Below are 21,481 nucleotides of genomic sequence, written 5' to 3' on the forward strand. Positions count from 1 at the left end.
ATAATTAAAAGGTATTCAAGTATTTACAATTCTGTTGCATCTGCCTCTTTCATCAATCTCAATACTAATATTTCAGTATGTCCTGATGTCTGTATTCTTACCCTGCAGTATTGATTGATTGATTGATTGATTGACTGATTGATTGATTTGCTATTGTATTGATTTTATAATTTAGGAATAATACTTTGGACTGTATACTTCTTAACATTTCCCATTGGAGAAATGATCTTGGCATTAGGAAACTAGCAGCTCTTTCATTGTTGTAGTGTTCTTCACAAAATACCTTTTGGGTTTGCAAAGTCACCATTCTCTTTGATCACAAGAGCAATCATGGCAACGATAGGACAGGGATGAAGTTTGCTGAAGAAGAATTGCAAGCAAGGACTATGCATATTTGTGAAATACCTTAAGATGTAAGCAAAACTGAGAATTGATTTTTAGAAAGCATACATACATAAGAAATACATACATATTAAAGTATCTAAGTATTTTATAGGTCAAGGTCCAAGACATTCTTTCCATGTTCTTCAGACATCTACAGTTTATATTCGAAATTTTCCAGAAAGCTTCTGAATGTTTTAAATTTCTTGGCTATTCTGAAGAATTCTTTCTGCTAGTTTAAAAACTAAAATGGCATATAAATGAAGAATTTTATCAGTAGTAATTTTGCGTCACTGAGGTTAGCATTCTCTTGACTCTATACCTAGTTATGAACACTAGGCTGATACTTTTATCCGATGATATACTTTTGATATCTTTTTTAACCCCTGACTACCTCTGTGTCCTTCCATCCTGAAGAGAAGGGATGGGAGGGGATGTCCCTCATCTGTGAAAGCTTCAGAGGACAAAATGATATTGGTGATATTAAAGAACTCGTTTGCCATTGTTTCTGAGGTTAGTTTTCTTAGAACTAAGTCAATGTGGCTAAGAATGTGCTGTCTTTATTATTCTGATCAGTAGACAAGTGGCATGCTGGTTACCCCTGCTAGAAAAGCCAAGAGGGAATGTCTCCCACACAGTTGCTAAGTACTGGAGTATTGCACTCAGCCTATGACCTGGCACAAATTTTGGATAAGTCACTGTGTCTCTGAATGCTTATGCAAATTAAGGGGCAGGCCTATATTTAATGACTAGTGCTGAAAATCATTCTACTGCTTTTTATAGTGTTTCTTCCATTAGGTTCTCAGTGGTGCTTTAAGTATCAGCCAGCCGGGCTTTTAGCAGAACCATTTCCAAATAAGGATTTGGACTGTACTTTCTTTCCTTCTATTATTTTCCTATCGGTTCCCTCTGGGAGAAGGCACATAAGCTAACACAGCTTAAGTGCATGTGAAATACATGGAATTATTATGTTATTGAGAAACATGTTCTGTCCAGCATCTGCTGGCAGCACATAGTAATGTGTAACTTGTAGATGTCGCTCCAATGGACATCAACTATTCATCTGTGTAACTGGGTGCTTTTCCCCAATCCTTAGTCCAAAGCTGAGCGACACTTAGAATCTCTTTGGTGATGTGATTGATGCCTTGTTTTTCTAATTTCAAGAGGAAAACAAAGGAAGTGAATAAATATTTTGAAATTAATACAATCTTAACTTTAAATCTTAAATCTCCTGTTTTAAAAATTTAGCCCAGGGAAGCTTGATTGGCCCGGAAAAGTAAATGCAAGCATTCTCATCTCAGATTCAGTTTGAAGGTGAAACATATGGAAAAACAAACTACAAAATACCTTTTCTTAACAAATGACTGTGAGAATACATATGTTTTTGTGCTGATTTGAAAAATCAAACAAGAAGTATTTTGATATCAACGTTTAAGGATATTTCTTATATTATCTATGCATACAGAGAAAGAAAACACAACCCAGGTGTCAAGATTAAATGTGTTTATTTTTGTGTCAGTGAATACAATGGTATATTAGATACCAGCACTCCCAGCTACACACCTATGCGTTTGCCTCTAAACCTTCACATACTGTCAATCCCCATTGCTCTAACATTCCACCATTGAGCCTTCTATGTCTAGCAAAGTCAGAGTTCAAATTTAGAAAGAAAAAAAGAAAGGAATAAAAGGAAGGACAGTTGAGCTCCACTTTGTATCATCGGGGTCCGCAGAAGGATCCAAGTGTCTCCAAGGAATGTTTCCTGTCTTCAGCAGAGAGGATAAAATAAGAGGAACACTAGTAATGGCACTACCAGGAAGAAAGAACAGAATGCAGATTAAAGAAACATTTGAGACGGGATGAGTTAGTTTCTCCTCAGTTAAGAATCCGCATGATAGCATGGATATGTGACGTTGAGGTTAAATTGTTCAATTTGTGGGCCACACACTTCAGCGTATTGGCTAGTACATTTTTGCACCGAAACAGAAGCAGTACAGGTTTTATGCTCTACCATAACACTTCCAGGTTTTTCACTTATGAATATACCTGCCAACCTAATGATTCTTGCATGCATTAGAGTTTGCTTTTGTAGAGTTTAAGTTTATTTTCCCCATCCCTCCCACTCCCGTGAACATCACAGTGTGAACTCTTTGCCCAACTTTAAAGAGAATGTTGCAAAGGACAGCTCTGTGCCACCTCAGGACAGAAATCATCACCTGTCCCCCTTCCTTCCCAGGCTACTGATGGAGCAGTAGCATTGATCTCATCTCATCTAACATGCAAACAGACACTGTTCTCTTAATTTCCCCATGCCAGAGGCATACAAGTCAGCAGGTATGCTTACAAAAATGGAATCAAAATGAAAAAGAAAGGGGACAGAGAGGGGGGAGGGAGGGAGAAAGAAAAAGCTTTCTTGTTTGAAGCCTATTGTCCTAAAAGGAATCCATTGCCTTGAATTCACTTAAAGCCTGCACAGGTGAAATGTGTTTCTTTTGAGACCCCCGTCGAACTCGTGTCTGGAATTCTTCAGGCTTCTCTCTCTTCACAAGGGGCTTCTTTTCAGGAGCCTTCATCTTCCAAGATACAACTGGAGAGTTGACAGCTGCTGTTCCATAGACCTTCTGGTATTTGGTTGAGGCTACATAAGATGCTTTCACCGTGAGGACAACCGCATTCATCAGGTTTTTGGCTGCCTGGATGAGTGATGTAGCACTGTCCAGCTAGAACAGGAGAAAAAGAAGAGACAATGGTTCAGTTAAGGCCTCAAAATCACAGAACGCAGGTACAATTTTACACATCAAATGGTGTTGTGCTTCTGCTAGTGTCACACATAGGCAAATTATCAGAGGAAAAAGTCAGCACACTGTAAATCAGCCTTTTGCCTACTTCTACCTTTGCTCCAAGAATAAGAAAAATTTGGTTGTTCTATAGTACATAGCTGTCTAAATTACCAATACCACTGAAGACAAAGACCTATTCTTAGCATGTGAGTATCCCCATGGGCAACATTTATTATTAGACTCAAAGGTAAGTTACTCAAATGTTTGAAAAGTACTTGCCAAACATTGAATACTTTTTAAAAGAAGCCACAAAGGTTTCATTTCAGTTTCATGCTTCTACCTATGGGAAATTCATTATACATTATTTCTACTTCCTGAACTTAAGACTGATAGAAATGAAGTCACCAGTCCAAACATAAGTTTTACTTAATGATCTTGGAGTATACACTTCAATATTTCTAGTTATAAATATACTTCTTGTGAAAATATCAATTATTGTGATATGATTTTCAGTGTACAACAATGTCCAGCAAGCCCACATGTCCATGCGTTATTCAATGATTTCCTATGTACTACACTCCAAACACTATTCAAAGAAAATTTCAAGCACTTCTATGCTTAATTCTTTAAAACACTATCTAGGTGTAATCATTACAGTCCCTCTATGATGAAAGAAGAGATCCAGTTTTAAAGTATTGCATTCTTACAAATCGATTTATTGGTTCATACTGCCACCTATTGGATAGGGCAACTTTAAAACACTGCAGGGGGGATTGGAAGGATCAAGAGTTAAGGCCATGCAGAACATGATAGGTGGATCTCCGGATCTCTGGGAGTTAAAGTCTTGCCTAGTTTACATAGTCACTTCTAGGTGAGTGACAACTTTATAAATGAGAATGTGTCTAAAACAAAACAAAACAAAACAAACAACACCAAAGAGGCCAGCCTGAGTTACAAAGAGACTGCTATTAGAATAAACAATGAAAGAGAATATAATAATAATAGGATTTGAATCTCATCACATGACCAGCAATCTTGGCTTTACCTAATTTCTACTATTGGCTAGGTTGTGTGGCCTATAATGAATCCTGGGCCATTTAATATCTGTTTCAACCAACTAGTAACAGAAACTGAACCATAGATGCTAGAAAAACATCTAGCATTCTCAGAGTCTCTTTCATCAAGGATTCTACATGTAGCCTATTGAAAGAAAAAAATCACTAGCTAGACTGAAAATCGTCCTATAGCTTCAGGCATGTTTGAGCATGGTGGGTCAACCATCATTTGCTTGTAGTAGCAAATACAGAGAGATATCTTAAAGTTTAAGAACTAAACTAAGGACACTCCCCTGTGTGTATGCTTTTGTTACGTGCTGATTGTATAATTCCTATGTTTAAACTGTGGCTACTTGAAGCACAGAGCTATGTACAGTTTAGTGATTAGCAATAGTTTGAAGAACATTAACTGTAAACCCTGTGGCACCATCCTTCGCTGTGACTACTATTTATGATACTTCATGACATCTCTTGTAATCAGAATTTCCTCCATGTAATACCTGGTCATTGAAAGTTGCATTAATGCCTCTTTGATGTCCCTACTTGACAGCTTTTAGTTCCCTACTCTTCATAAAAGATTCAAAAGGCTTTACACTGGTTAAAAATGGTTATGACCTAATGAGCAAAATTATTTCTTCATCTAAACACTTGATCAAATCACTGAAAAATACATTCTTTGTATATTGGAATCTCTTGTAACACTAACAAATTCATGCTTTGCCGTGAAAGATAATCAGTATGATAATTACCATACAATGATACAGAAAAGTAAAAGTTTATGGCTCTGAGCCATGAGTCCATGGAAATATAATGCATCATTGTATGACTTAATCTAAACAACTAGAACAACCCATTTAGTATTTCACTCTAGTACCTCTATCAGACTATACAAAGTACATATATCGAAATAACGGTCCAATCGATGCTGTTTCATTCATGCCACCTAGGTTTCTTTTTCTTTTATTTTCTTTTCCATCTTTATTAATTTGAGTACTTCTTATTTACATTTCGATTGTTATTCCCCTTCCCGGTTTCTGGGTCAACATCCCCCAACCCCTCCCCTTCCCCTTCTATATGGGTGTTCCTTCTCTATCCTCCCACCATTACCACCCTCCCCCAACAATCCCGTTCACTGGGTGTTCAGTCTTGGCAGGACCAAGGGCTTCCCCTTCCACTGGTGCTCTTACTAGGCTATTCATTGCTACCTATGAGGTCAGAGTCCAGGGTCAGTCCATGTATAGTCTCTGGGTAGTGGCTTAGTCCCTGGAAGCTCTGGTTGCTTGGCATTGTTGTACATATGGAGTCTCTAGCCCCTTCAAGCTCTTCCAGTCCTTTCTCTGATTCCTTCAACGGGGGTCCCATTCTCAGATCAGTGGTTTGCTGCTGGCATTCGCCTCTGTGTTTGCTGTATTCTGGCTGTGTCTCTCAGGAGAGATCTATATCCAATTCCTGTCAGCCTGCACCTCTTTGCTTCATCCATCTTAACTAGTTTGGTGGCTGTATATGTATGGGCCACATGTGGGGCAGGCTCTGAATGACCACCTAGGTTTCTAAAGTGAACTTTCATAAGCAAATTCTAGTGTATTCAATGTTACTATTGGAAAGAAGCCAAGCATGAATTAAGTTAATGTTTTTCAATCTACAGTCTTTTGATTGCCATGCTAGGATCACCTGGAAAATGTGACTTTACAGTCCCAACACAAAGCTTTATAAAAATAGATATATAAATCCAAAAAAATAAAATTTTAAAAATCTTCCATTTTAACAGGTGCCTAAGCGATTCTGATAAATATGCCAAAGTTTGGTAACAACTAGATTAACGGAATCCAAAGAGGACAATCAGCATATTTTAACAACTGTTCCCAGTACTTCACAACGTTTCACTGAATTCTACATTTTCACTTTTTCCCATTATCCCTGAAGTGGGTCAAGAGAGGACAGCAACGGGGTTGGGGATTTAGCTCAGTGGTAGAGCGCTTGCCTAGGAAGCGCAAGGCCCTGGGTTCAGTCCCCAGCTCCAAAAAGAAAAAGGAAAAAAAAAAGAGAGACAGCAACCTGCTGGACCAATTAGAATACATCCTTCATGATTACTGTGCAAGCTGGAAAGATTGTTCTCCCATGCCCCTAAATGGGAACTATGATCATTTCCACATCAGTTTTTCAGGATTCAAAAATAAGTGGTACATATTCATAGAGTTAGTGAATTCCATTCTGTGTTCTGGGTAAATTAGAAAGAGAAGTTATATGAAAGTGATAAGACTGATTTGGGGGGGTTAGATATGATTAGTACAAAAGGGCATGATATGCCTATTATAATATCAAATATATTAAAGAATGAGTCTTGGGGAATAAAACGGATCTGAATAAAAAGATACAAGTAGTTTGGAGATTTCTGCCATAGATCCCATTTTTAGATAGATGGTATCTAATACTTTAGCAAAGCTAGGAGAGAGCCTGTCTCTTCTTCAAAACCCATTTTGTCTCCCAGCCTGACACAGGAGTCCTGTGAGAAAACCTCATATATTGTTGAGAGTGTGAAGGCTCTGAGATATAAACCTAGTGATTTTTCTCAAACCACCTGCTAAGGGAGATATTGGGAGAGAGACCTAGACAACTATCCCTGAACAAAATTACACAAATACAATAAACTAAATAAAAAAATGAATACAAAGCAAAAGTTGAATTCCAAAGGTATATTGTGTCTTTTGCTTTAGATCCACTTCTACTTCTTGGCTATTTTCACCATAGGTTATTTTTCTTTACATTTTGAATAGACGGGTTATATTTATGCTTGTTCCAAAGTACCTTCTATCTGGAAAGTTTTAACTAAAATGTTAATCCCCAAAAGATATTAGAAAGAGTAAAGACATGAGGCATGATTCCTTTTAGCAAGGTTTAAGGACACCTATTTAACATAATTGCTTTCTATTTTGTGATATTTTACTCTAGCAGTGTCATTTCCAAATAAGATGAGTAAATTAACATATGTAAGTGAAGTTCTAATAATAATAAGTGACATTAATTGGGCACTTATGTGGAGGTGCATGCCATTGCCTCAGTCATGTTAATTGAATTATGTGATTCAATTTCCAAGATTTCTCAAGTGGTAATGATTGTTGCATAGGTGAGGAAACTTCACTTAGGGATTAAAACCAATTGTAGCTTTTGACAAGGTTTGAAAGCCCGTGAACAGCAGTATTCCCTGGGAGCACTACAGAGTCTCTGCGGTCTTGTTTATCAGCTACTACTGATGAATCAAAAAGTCTCTAATTACTCTGCCTGGCCTGGAAACCTGATACCTCTCAACTCTGTTAGTATCATCACAAAGTTTATGGCCGTCTCCATCTCACCTGCTTTTTAGATTTTTACCTTATTTTTAAAAGTCTGACTATTTTCTGTGTAGACATTTTGAGCCTGAATACTCCTATCCAGTGCTTAACGTTCCCAGCAACTCAACCTGTAGCCATATTACAGTCTTGAAGTCACATTCAGGGCAACCTATGTGCATTTAGTACCCAGCTCTAACCACTGGTTAGAACTTCAAGTGGATCTCCATTCTAATTACCGTTCTAAACTTGGAGCTCATTTTCTTTAAATTGGACTCAAAAACTAACATCACCATCAACATTCCTCAAATATTCAACGTGGCCATTTCTTATTACTGCAAAGTCTAGTCTTTCATTAAAGACACTTTTGTTCACGTTGGTGATCCTTGTAGCTAGTCTAAGAGAAACTGTTCTTTTAAAGTTAATTTTAAAAACATGAGCCTATATTTAACAAATCAGGCCGCATGACCACATTAATTTAGATGGAGATTCATCCCAGGGAGTGGCCATATAGCTTGCCATGTGTGAGTTCTAAGATTCACACATGACCCACTATAATTCCATAAGCAGGGATTAAATTCAAGAAGCCTTATGAGAACCCACACTGTGCTCATTGCTCACACTGACCAACACTCTCACTCCACGGTACTGTCAAACTGGACGGGGCTCACACTTTTCTACACTGTGTCAGTTGTCCCTAGTCATAGAAATTAGAATTCTCCTACTTCTGTCACTAATCTTTCAAAATATCAAAGTACTATTTTTAAAAAAAGGCAACAGATGTTTCCTCACATCTTGTTCTATTACAGTCCGTGAAGCAAATCAGGGTGAATTATTCTGTGTCTGAGGCACTTTTCTGTCCTGTTTCCCCACACACCCTGCCACCATTCCCATTTTTCTTAACTCCAAACAACTTCCGTCACAAAGTCACATAGTGATAGTCTGCCTGGGCACTGTCCTCATTTGTGTTTTGAATTAATGGAAGGCTTTTCTGAATGTAAGTCTTCCCGTCATTGATTGTTGTCCTGTGATCTAATGTTTTATGACTTTAAAGCTGTAAAACGCCATGATATGTGCTTGAAATGACTTACCTACCAGAAAACTCCTAAAACCTCAAGTCACTACTGATAAATTGTTTCTCTAAAGCTGGGTTTGCACTGAACATGCACTATTTCAAGAACATGCCCAACTCACTAACACTCTTGGAAGCAATGCTGAAATCCCTTTTTCCCCTCTGCCTGCTCTTTCTCCATTTTCCCACCCGTACATTTTCCTATGCAGGTATTTCTTCTATGCTATGCCAGCCACTTCTCTTAAGTGACAACTTTGGAGACTGGAATAGACTCAGACACAAATAGTAAGATGTAATGGAAAATCCAGAAAAAAATGACACACACTCTAAAGGCTTAATTTTCTATAAGGAGTAACTTAGTAGGCTGCCAAGTGCTCAAGGAACCACAGAGGTAGAAGATTTCCTTGGAATCATATAGGGAGGGTTGGGGCAAGGACAAGGGCTTCCTGTAGTGTCTGGATTCCTAAACTTCTCAATGGGGAACAAGTCTCAAATTCCTACTACCCCTGACTTTATATTGATGCTTGTAGGTAAAACTGAGAACAAAGGAAAGGTTAAGGTGTTATGCTGCTGAGTTTAATTACTTGCTAACTGAGAGGGAGGCATGTGTTTTATGTAGCTGGAGTTATCTTAGGGATAAATGTCAGGGTGAAACTTCAGGAGCTATAAATGAAAAACTACACACTTTATAATAATTCTTCCTAATTTCCCACATATATGTATACTCATTTGTGATTTTCTTCATTCAAGTTCTCTTATTTAGTGTTTTTACAAAACAAGATAAAACAATGCAAAATGAACTACTAAATATGCTTTTCTCTCCACACACCCAAAAATTCCAATAAATTTCCTTAAAAATTCCCAGCATAAGACTTTCGAGATAAACATCAGTATTCTCTTACTAATCTAAGACATGACATTATCAAGAAAGAGCTAATTTGAATAGAAAAAGACTGGTTGATTAGAGAATCATGAAGGAATTAGCTCTCCATAACAATGGGGAGCTTGCTAAAGTCTGAGCAATAGAACACAAAACCGTTTATGATTCACCATGTTCTTTAAGAAACAAAAATAAAACGGTATCTAAAAATAAAAAATGTAAAAAGAGTGGAGAATTTATTGGTCTGAGGGGTACAAAAGTTGAATGTTTCAGGATGTCATTTATAAAGGCCAAGAAAGTAGCACATGGTTTTGAACCATTTTTGGTCACATTTAAAAATGATGGTTAAGAGATGAAATATCTATCTATCTGTCTATCTATCTGTCTATCTATCTGTCTAGATGTAGATGTAGATGTAGATGTAGATGTAGATGTAGATATAGATATAGATATAGATATATAGATATAGATTGCAGCCCATGGAAATGCAAACTGTTCTAAATTAAAAATAAGGGGAATACTGGCCAAATGAAAAAAAATGAATAAGCCAACACCATTTAGAACATGCTTTGGGAATATAAGTACAAAGAAGGATTCTTGAGGACAATGGAAGGTTTAGCTGCCTAAGAAAAAGCAAACATTCATGTCAAGGCTGAAACTATTCTATTTTCATTACTTCAACTCCAAGGTAATAACAGTGAATATAAAACTGGGAATAGGTTCTCCATATATGGCAGAAGTCCATTTTAGTCACTTGCTAGATTTCTGAGTGGCTAAATAAGATATCTTTAACACCGAGTAGGAAGTAGTTTTAGTGGCACTAGCCTACATATTTTGGGGGAAATAAACTATGATAAAAATTAGGAATAATTAGAAATAAGGCTGCTGCTTTCAGAAAACTACAGCATTCTTTTAGTTATATTAAAGCTATTACCTACCCCACCCCCACAAAAATGTCACCCATTTCTCACTGGCTTGGGGAGATTTTGCTAGAAGTAAGCTTTGCTGTTAATAAATGGAAAAGCTAGAAACCTAGAGCAACAGGGACTATTATCTGCCAAGAAGAACATTTCATGTTCAAAAACTAAAATCCATGATATTTGAAGAGATATTTGATCTGCCTAGAAACCAGGATACATCTGAAACACCTTGAAATATGTCTCTTCTTTTCTAGAATTTATATCAATACATTTAAAAACTCTCTAGCAAGTCAGGAGTAATAAATAACTTAGACAAAGATGTGGTAGAAAGGTTTAGGTTTGTCCCTTCTTTCCCCTAGTGAGCAATCTCAGGATGTTCCTATACTGGCATAAATGGAAATGACATGTCTGTGGTGGTACATTATCATTTTGTTGCTCTTTCCACTCACCTCCTCATATATCAATAGTGAGATAAAGTTAGCGAAGCTGGATTTCTTTTGTTTAAGAGAGTGGCAAAAAACAGTTAGCAATTTACCACTTGCTCCTGTGGTGTTCAAGGCAGACATTATTTGTCAATCTCAGTACTTTTGTACCTTGAAACTGGTTATATGACAAAGGGAGAGGAAACATATTTACTTCCTTTCTCGAAGAGTTCACGTTTTGACAGTTATCAAAGACAGTGTGGTACCATTACAGTATACATAAATAATCTCCTATATTATGTTGATCTGTACATGAACTTAAATATATTTTATTTCACTATCCTCCAAAAGATCATGATAAACACATTTTATTTAAACGATATCACACTCCACTTTGTGTTCCAATGATTAATATTTAGGAACAGATTGTGCACTTCTTAGTAATGGCACTTTATCATGAGATGCCAATTAATGAAATAGTTAATGAGAAGACATATGTATTAACAGAAGTGCAAGTATTATAAGGAACTATTGTTAAATAAGATAAAAATCTAGCAACATATATTAAAGCATTGGGTTTGAGGTAAAAATACACATCCCTGGTTAATTGTTGTTTAAATATAAGTACAACATATCTTACAATATGCACCATACTCTAATAGCTATCACTTAAGGTACTATCAGATATCATTTGAGCAGTTAGTTTACCCTAGGGGTAATCTTTTTCTTTGATAACTTAGTCTTGCCTGACAAATATTTTCATTTTAAGTAGGGGATCACTCATGATAGAATGGAGCCCAAGACGTCTGTTATTTTCTTCTGTGGGGTTCCATGAGTTCTGCCAGAGAGGCAGCTGGTGCTCTACCAACACTGAAAGCCAGTCCTGAGAAAATCTGTACACAGTGGCTAAAGATTAAATTGGCAAAGATCTTAACAGAAAGGCACTTGAGCCTCAGACAAGCTAAGGAAAACATCTTCAAAGCCTCACTGAGAAATTTACCATTTGGTACCCAGGTAAGTTTCCACTGGATATATTTGTGTCTTGAATTTTTAATTCATTTAGGTAGGTAGTAGTGCCTCATAGACAGCCAGTTCACTGATTAACTGTCTTCATTTGCATTTTTTCAATTATAGGTAAGTAAACCTTGGGGACTCCCATGAAGGCTTAATTACAGTCAACAAATTTACTAAATATGGCTTAAAGCCATCTTTATTTCTCTACCAGTAAAGGCTCAATAATTTTTGCTCAACCCCAACAAGGGATTCTTGCTATACTTCAGATGCTTTCCTCTTTGAAAATTAGCAATAATTACGTCAGAGGTACTTAGGAATTCTCCCATTTTTTCTTGACTTTCTTTGTCTTGATAACTCCCTACTTCATCCCACCCTTCAGAATCTCATGTCATATTGATTTCTAAATCGTTGGCCTCCATCTGACAGGTGACTCGAGGAAGTAAATCCATCATCCGAAGAAATGACCTATGAATTTTTAGACACACATCATAACAGGGAGCTTGATAATCTCATCAAATTAGGTCTCATGAACAACTTTCTACCATTATTTTATACCATTTACCTCTCCTGGTATACCATTTACTAAGCAAATTAGATGGGAAAGAGAAAATAACTACAGAAGGTATAAAAACATTTTTAGTCCAAGATTATGAAAAGTCAAAATTGAGAAACTATATCTTTTAGACTATCTTCATCACAAGCAAGGATAATTGGCCTGCAGTGTCCTTAGTACCCATATGAGACATGCACTTCCTTCAGAGTTCCCCGCTATACTGGACATGGTCTCTGACTTCCTCTGCTGTATGCTGTCAGCTCTCTATCCATGCAAGTATATTTAGTGCAGTCTTTGCTGGTTTCCTGTTAGCTGTTTTAATTGCAATTAACAAAACCCTTCTTTTTTTTTTCCGGATCTGGGGACCGAACCCAGGGCCTTGCGCTTGCCAGGAAAGCACTCTATCACTGAGCTAAATCCCCAACCTGGCAACAAAACCTTTCGTATTTGTGGCTTTATGCCTATCACTTTTAGTGATCCAAAGACAATCTAAGTCTGGAATTACTAAATAGAATGTTCCAATAATAAAACTCAAGTTTGAATTTGTGTACCATTCCTAGGCATGATGAAATCTTGTATCATTACCTTTCTCAATAAATGAAGCGAACCATGACCAGTATCTTCTCCATAGCTGAGACTGATTGACTATACCATATAGGGGTCCTTATGCCTACAGTTTCAGGTGTCTACCTGAGACATCTCTGTTGTCATTAAGTGGGACTGCTACTACAGTATATTATCATTTTCTCCAATATCATAATTATCTTCTTATATAACTTATGAGTAATGCTCTTTTCTATAAAATACTAAAAAATAGTCAAGTGAAATGTCAGACACATCTATAGCTATACAAAATAATTCAGTACATTTAACCTAAGATTTCATCTTTTTTCATTATAGAAATGAAAATTAAGACAAAAAGAAAGTTCCATCATTCAAGTGTTCAAAAGAGGCCCTCAGTATTATGCATGGTTTAATAATACCCAGCAATTTTAATTAAATTAGTTTTAAGTTTGAGCAGCTTAACCATAGCTTTTTATAATTGAGCACATTTTTCTGTCCACTTTGAGTAGATACAGAAAAATTGCCTATAAACATGTGCCTTCGTACCAGGCATGGATTTTTCCACTAATGAACTGGCAATCCATCCACTTCTATGGTATCACTATATACATCTGTCAAAGGTTTGGCTATGGACTTCATCTTGACCTAGGAATATAATTTTGTGGCATTTCAAAAACTCAGTTCATTTCTATATTGTTTACTCTTCAGATTCTTGAGATACCTTTTTGAAGATTTGTTGGCATTTAGAGAATAATTCAGTCTTTTGAAGATGTTTTATTATTGAGGATTTTCCATCTTCTAAATCTCCTAGCTAGAAGCTCTGTGAATCACTCCACTCTTACACAAAGCCATTCCTCCCACAAAGCTCTCACTCCCAGTCATCAGGAGAGAGAAGCCGATTCCTTCTTCATACCACTTAGAGGACGTATTCTGAGTCTTTGCTGCACTTTGCTTTCTCTGACTCAGCATTTCATATTCATCTCTTGCCATCACAACTTTAGTACACTTGTTGCTTGACCCCATCTCACCTTCTTCTATCTCATCATTCACCAGCTTCTAAGACATTGTTGCTAGTTTTTTTTTTCATATGTTCTCTACCTACTCTCCTTGCTTCCCATTCCTTACCCATTTCCCTACTGAAATACAAGTCAGAACTATCCTCTTAGATGAACGCAGCCTGTTATTTCTCTCATCATTCCTCTCCAGTGGCATTCCGTCTCAGTGTCCATGAAATTCAAAGCAAATACAAATATTGATATCATGGTGGAAGCTAAACTAGAACTAGTTTCTAAGTTTTGGCACACTAACACCACTAGTGGCCTCAGTCAGTTGTCTTTTTCTCTTATACATATTGTCCATACTCCTGTAAGCTAGCTTGTACTTTATCTTACTCACGTTTCCCCACAAATCTGCTACTTACTTACTGAGTTGTGACATTATGGACTTGGAAACAAAAATGAAAAGACACGCATAGAGTTAAAACACAATTCGTAGCCTAGAATGCATTCCTTCTACCCCATCATCCTCCCAGGGAAGTAAAGACAAAAGCATGAGTCTATCAGAACAGTAGAAATGTACATAATTGACAAATTTATGTTGAGCCAAGCTGAAGTATACACTGGTTATGTGACCTCTTCCATCACTGTACTCAGTATATTTCAAAACCAGCCTTTTGTTCATAAAACATTTTTATAAGTAAAAGAATGACTATTGAGAGTATTAATATCAACAAGGCACTGAGGTCTGGTTGCTAGGCATCATGTTACCACCACATAAAATTTCTCTTATCTTCAAAACAAGTATATATGAGCATCCTCTTATCTACATATGAGAAAACTAAAATAGAGAAAATTTAACATTTTGGATGGGGGATTCCTTCCACTGTTATACACTCTTCTCTAAAGAGGGGAATCCATTCTAGGGTCCTCCTAGTTTACTTTCTACCTTTCTGAATATTGGACCAGCAATCTTGGAGTTAACAGCCCCTGTGAAACATTCTAATCGCTCACAAACATGAGTCATATGACCAAGAAGTTATCAGGGTCACACAAAAGGAAGCCACATCACACAAATGCTTGTTATCATAGTTCATGAAAGCTGTGCACCAATAGAGTGATAGGTACATCATCCCTGGCTCTGATTTTCCTTCTAGCAACTGTAGTCCTCCAACAAAGGCTCTACATAGTCAAAGAAAACTAATTTTTCTTCTAATTTTTCACATCTGAAAATTTCATTCATACCACTTCCTGTATACCAAAAAGCTATAGGGAGAAAAGATCTTAACAATTTCCAGTTTTTACTTAGCCTTTCAACTTGTCGTTTACAAGACACCATGAGATAGAAATGACACAGCATGAACTATGGCAATTATCTTCATTACCACAGCTGACGTGTGGCATTTCCTATATTATATACAGTACTGCTCTGCAGAACAGAGACGCTCCTGAACTATGCTCACATTTCATAAAACACAAAACTCTCCATTGAGAGAAACTACATATGGGTCATGTACTGCCTATGAAAGGATGGATAGTCACTACTGTAAGTCTCTACTTCTTCAAGTGTAAACTGAAGTTTATCACTATATCATTAAAATGTTATATGAAATAAGCCTTAGTAGGTAAAGAAAAACTTAAAACACGCTTTTTAAAGTTGAAAAGGAGTGTGTGGCTCTAAGCAATTATTTTCTAATCTCTCATAAGTTTAAGAACAGCTGGATACAAGAACATGTATGGTAGCAGGTATTCCAACAGATGTTTCAAGTAATTGGACATCAGTGGTACTGGCAAGGTACATGGGTCCCCATTTCATGGTTCTAATTGTGGGGTGGCCTAGTTACAACCTCAACTTTTCATTTTGCAGAATACCCAGGAAATACTGGCAAAGAAAACCATAGAGGAAACACATTTTAAGGGGTAGAAAATAAATGAACAAATTCTAAGAATAAATTGAAGAAAGGTCATGCTTGCCATAGGAACTAACAGCTCATTCATTAATCTCTCTTTCATGAGTCTGTATCAGTACTGCTGCACTCCATGCCCCAGACAGATGAAGAGCTAGATATATTTGCTCCCTTTTACTCCAAAGCACTCTGAGTCTTGTCTCCACAGCTGCTAGTCTGTCTCCTTATATACAAGTACCTTCTTGCCCCTTACTGGTGTGTTCTCCACAGGGTTTTCAACACATGAAACACATTGAGAGTAGGTCTTAATAATACTTGGATGCTTGTCAGTCAGCTTGGTTGATGGATTCTTGGTTGTTTCAATTTCCCTTAAACTGAGGAATGAGGTGGCAACTAAAACATGATGAGTATTTTTCTCTGCTGGTCTACTTTGTTAGATATTTCCTCAAGTTGGTATATGCCCCCATGGACCAACTTATTAGTTTTTTTTGCATTAATCTTAATTTTAAAAAAGTGTAATACTGAATTGTTTTACCTTCCCATTCATATGAGAATGAAACTGAAGAGGAACTTATAACACAAGAGACAATTATCTGAGATGCAGATGCTTCTCTTTGTCTTATGAATTGTGCACTTAGCAATGAACCACAGTTTCAAATGCCTTTAACTAAAAGAAGACATAAAAGGCATCTAAGGTGGTTCTCTTTAGAAGCTCATGATGCTTCCTCGTATAAGTGCCTGCCAGGGCTTGGCCTAGTTTGAAAACCTTCTAGTCCTGTTCTCCTGCAGTGAATGCACTTTATTGAAAATGTAGCAAAAACACCTGAGGGTTCCCTTCCATCTAAAACTCGAAATATTTTTGGTCCAACAAAGTATCTCTATGGATGGACAAAATATTGTCTGTATCCTCTCAAAAGAGACTGAGCTATACAAGAAACTTTCATAATACACAGATTAAAGAGAACAGGCTCCTCAAAGGACAGGAAATGCATAACAGTATTGCCAAAAATCAGAGAAAAATATATCAGAGTTTCTCTTAAAAGGAAGCTAGAAACCTATGAAACTTGATAACTTATTGGGGGAAAATAACACTTTAATTTTAAGATGACCACAAATGTTAACCAAGGAACAAAGATAAACATTAAAGGGTGCAGCTTGATTTTAGCATAGGAAAAATGGTGTATTATATTACATTTAATATTGATATATATGTATTACAAATCCTAATGTCCTCTCATTTTTTCCCAAGAGAAAAAAAAGGCAAGACAAAGGCTTAGTATGTCAACTTTTGGTACCTCACTGAGTAATGTCTGTCATATCTGGGGTTTCACCTGCAAAAACATTGTGACTTTGTTATAATTCTGAACTCTAAAACATAGTCATTCCTTGACCTTAAAAACCACTATTTTCATGGCTCACCTAGAACAAACATAAACTATGGAATTTGCTAGTTATAAATATCTTAAAGAGAACACCATTGGGAATGTCAACATAACCATTACACTAAAGTGCTAGACATTATTAAAACTAATATTTTAAGAAAGGAATATAGCAGACACAGAAAATGTGGTTCATTTACACAATGGAATCCTACTCAGCTACTAAGAGCAAGGATATTCTAAGTTTTGCAGGTGAATGGATGGAACTAGAAAATATCCTGAGTGTTGTAACTCACACCAAAAAAGAAATGCACAGTATGTCCTCACTAATAAGTGATTATTAGCCAGAAACAAAAGTATAGAATACACAAGGTACAGCCCAGAGAATTCAGAAAGGTCAACAAGCTGAAGGGCACAAGTGAGGATGGCTCAGTCTCACAAGGGTAGAGGGAGAGAGGGAGTGATAGGCTAGGGAAAGGGAATGGGGGCGTGCGGAGAGGGGAACATGATCTGGTAATGCTTGGGGAAAAAAGACTGAAGCTCTGAGGACCAGCAGAAGGAATGGGAACAGGCAACCTTGGGAGGAAGGAGGTAAGGAGGACCTTCCAGAATGTACCAGAGAACTGGGAAGTGAGAATCTCTCAGGAATCAGGGGTGAGGGGTTAGATCAAATGCCCTACAGTGGGGAGAGGGAACTTGTTGAGCCCACCTCCAGCAGAAAGACAGGGCATCAAGTGAGGGATGGGGTGGCTATCCTACAATCTAAACTCTGACCCATAATTCTTCTTGTCTGGAAGAAATGCAGGGATGGAAATGGAGAAGAACACGAGGAAAAGAAGGTCCAGCAGCAGGCCCAATGTTGCATCCAACTCAAGGGGAGGCCCCGGGACCTGACAGCATTACTGAGGTTACGGGGCCGTCACAAAAAGGGATCTATTATGACTGCCCTCCAAAAGACCCAACAGGAAGCTGAAAGAGTCAGATGTAGATATGTGCACCCAGCCAATAATCAGAAGTTGCTGACACCTCTGTTGAATTAGGGAAAACCTGGAGGAAGCTGAGGAGGAGGACAACCCTTTAGGAGGACCAGCAGTCACAATTAACCTGGATGCCCGAGATCTCTCAGACACTGGACCATCAATCACGCAGCATACACCAGCTGAGAGGAAGCCTCTGACACATATACAGCAGAGGACTCCTAGGTCTGGGTTTAGTCAGAGAAGATGCACCTAACCCTCAAAAGATTGGAGGCCCCAGGAAATTTAGAGGTCTGGTGGGGTGATGGCTGGGAACATTCTCGTGTAGAGGGGAGGTTGGAAGGAGGTATGAGTTGGAGGGTGGACTGGGAATGGAATAAAATCTGGAGTGTAGAAATAAAAAAAATTAAAAAGGAAGGAATATAATATATCACCTTTCCTTTTCCTTTCATCTTGAACATGTATTTATCTGTTCCCACTATATCAAGGTTTCACAATGTACAGAATGAATAAACAATACAATAATTCTATTGTTTTCATAGTACTTAAAAATTAAATAAATTATCTGTATCATAGCATTGAAGATAGAAACTTTCAAGTTTTTAATGTCACAAACACAATGGAATTGATTTAATCTCTTGTTTATACAAAGTAATAAATTTAAGCCATTTTATCTTACTTAAAACTCATTTTCCCTATTCTCACTGGAACACGTAATTGTCTTTGGGAACAGAGAGTCCAGAAATCTAAGTTAGGGGGATCTGGTTCAACTAGGAAGGATATAAGGTGATGAGTAAATGACTTCAATTGTCCTTAACAGTCTTTCTTTTAGCAGCATACACCATTATGTCCTAGTGCCATACCAACACTGAGGGGTAATAAGTAAATCTTGAAGCATTGTGTTGTATTCTGGGTAAAAGATCAACATGGCAACTAGTCCTATGGTTCTCTTCCAGAGGCAATTTTCACTGACTAGTAATGAGTGGTTGTAGACATCTAGGACAGAGATCGGAGATGGTAATAAACACTCCACAAAGGCAAACCACAACAAGCCTCATATCAAAGGGTTATCTGGATTGTTCAAGATTTACCAAAGTATTAAAAAAATAAGAGTCTTCCTATTTAGGAGTCTCAGGCTGCTTTTATATCCTAGGAGGGTTTTATCTTACCCTTGAGCTGGTCCATGCTCTTCTTTCTATAGTCCAAATCTATCTATGTCAAGAGCATTCAGGAACTGAATCCTGATCCATAGTTGTTTTCCAAACTTCAGTTTCAGAATGGGAGGAACAAAAATATGAGCATCTCCTATGTGAATAGCTAATGTTTTGTGTCTATGGTATTAAATGTGCAAAACAATTCTTTCCTCTTTTATTGGAGTCATTGTTGTCCCTGATTTCATGCACTACCTCTCTGACTCCTCCAAACCTCCAAAGATGTACCATCTTTATGAAGCAGAGCCCTGGGATGGTTGCTCAGCTCTGGAAATGCGCAAAAGCTTGACTGGGGCAGACATAATGAAAAGGAACAAATGGACACCTATGCCATCAAAAGACTGTAGCCTTTTTGGGAGGATGAAAAATGTGGAGTTTCTCTCATATCTCTTCTTCCTGTATTTGTGCACTTCTCTAGATTACTTCACAGACTTATCAGTGTAGGGTAACAGCTATTATTCATGACAAGAAAATAGAGAAAATATTTAACACGTCTAGTTGATTGTTGATTCAAAATATAGTTATGAACTACTATCTTAATATAGACCTTCCAGGTTTCATTTCAGCAGCATAAATACACATTTTCACCCTACTTAAGATGGGAATACAGTTCTGTCGATAATGTTCTAGAAATTAATATTTCTCTGAATTGTTCCTTTTCTTCTATTTCTTCTCAATAGTATCCTGTTCCTTTCCCACCTCAAACACCCACATAAATATACACATCTTGCCCAGCATTGAAGATAGAGAGCCACTTAATTTTTTTCTTCATTAACTTTTCATGTTGAGACATGAGAAAAAATTGAAGTGTATCTCTCAGATCTCTACAGTTCCACATTCTTCCTTTAAGGTTAAGATTTACTAAATCTTTAGATTACTGACCGTCATTCTTGTAATTGTTTTTTAATGCTTAGCCAGAGATTAAATAAATATTCATGGAACAGTCATGTATGACTGCTTCAGCTTGAATGTGAAATGTCCCCCTCCGGTTCATGACTCAGTGGGTTAGCTGCCAGACGATGGCTTTGGAAAAATGATTAGAATCCTAAATGCACTGACATAATTGGTGGATTGTTTCCTTCATGGATTTATAATATAGTGGTATTATTGGGAAAGTGACAAGCAGTAGGAATATAGGCCTATAACAAAAGTCAACCCCCAGGCTAGGGGCTTGTGGGAGTGGCTGTCTTTTAAGGGGAGCAGCCTTTGGTACATGCTTCCGGCTGCCATAATCCTCTACCTCAACCTGGGCCCTGAAACAGATTCAAGTGATCAGGGATGAACCAATATAATGGTGAATTGGTCTTTCAAGGCATTTGGTTGCAGCAATGAAACCTTAACTAATAAAGTTACCTTTAACTCCCAGTTTCCCTAAATACTTAATTCTCCTGATGTGCAATTTTCTTGATCTCAAACTTCTTCCAAGAACAGAAAGATGAGTCAGTGTGTTACTTTGCAGATTTTGAAACAGAGGTGTGAAAGTGAATCACCTGGCATGCATTAAGAAGTAGGTAGTTAATTAGATATTCTAAGATCCTACTCTATCATCTTTATTCAAGAACTCTGCAGTTTTGCCCAGGTTCTGCATTTTCATAGCCTCATCCTATTCCAAAGCTGAGTTTTTTTTGCAGATGTTCTGGTCACTAAAATGAATAAAGGGACATTGGTTGAATAACAGAAGTAGTAAAAACTTTCTACGTTTCTTTGACATTTGGTCCAGTCAGTCTAAAATGGACATATACAAGAATAGTATGTTTTTTCTACTGTTTTCTCTTCTGAGATATTATACTTTCTCTTCTTCCTTGAAAATTTGTATTTTATAGCAATTTTATATATGTAAAGTATACACATATATATATATATACATATATATGCAAAGAATACATATATGTACATATACATATATAATTTATACATACACATATATACATGCATATATGTGTATATATATATATACATACATACATACACATATACTCCATTGTCCTTTTTCCATCAATGTTAAATTACCTTGTACTATACTTCTTTCAGGGAGGTTATTATAA

The 21,481-nt window shown here is 37.1% G+C and overlaps 1 protein-coding gene across 6 annotated transcripts in view; it reads right to left on the bottom strand.

Annotated features, from left to right (window-relative positions):
* Positions 1-1,869: 1,869 nt before the first annotated feature.
* Ctnna2 (catenin alpha 2) overlaps positions 1,870-21,481 on the bottom strand; it is a 1,149,154-nt gene continuing 1,129,542 nt past the window's right edge. For all 6 annotated transcript variants that reach the window (XM_087656637.1, XM_087656638.1, XM_087656636.1 and 3 more), the window contains one exon: positions 1,870-3,101. In XM_087656637.1, the coding sequence (XP_087512763.1) occupies positions 2,814-3,101 (288 nt within the window). In that variant the 3' untranslated portion in view covers positions 1,870-2,813. The remainder of the gene's footprint in view (positions 3,102-21,481) is intronic.

Source organism: Rattus norvegicus, chromosome 4 (genome assembly GCF_021556685.1).
Source record: "Rattus norvegicus strain SHRSP/BbbUtx chromosome 4, alternate assembly SHRSP_T2T, whole genome shotgun sequence".
Lineage (NCBI taxonomy): Eukaryota > Metazoa > Chordata > Mammalia > Rodentia > Muridae > Rattus > Rattus norvegicus.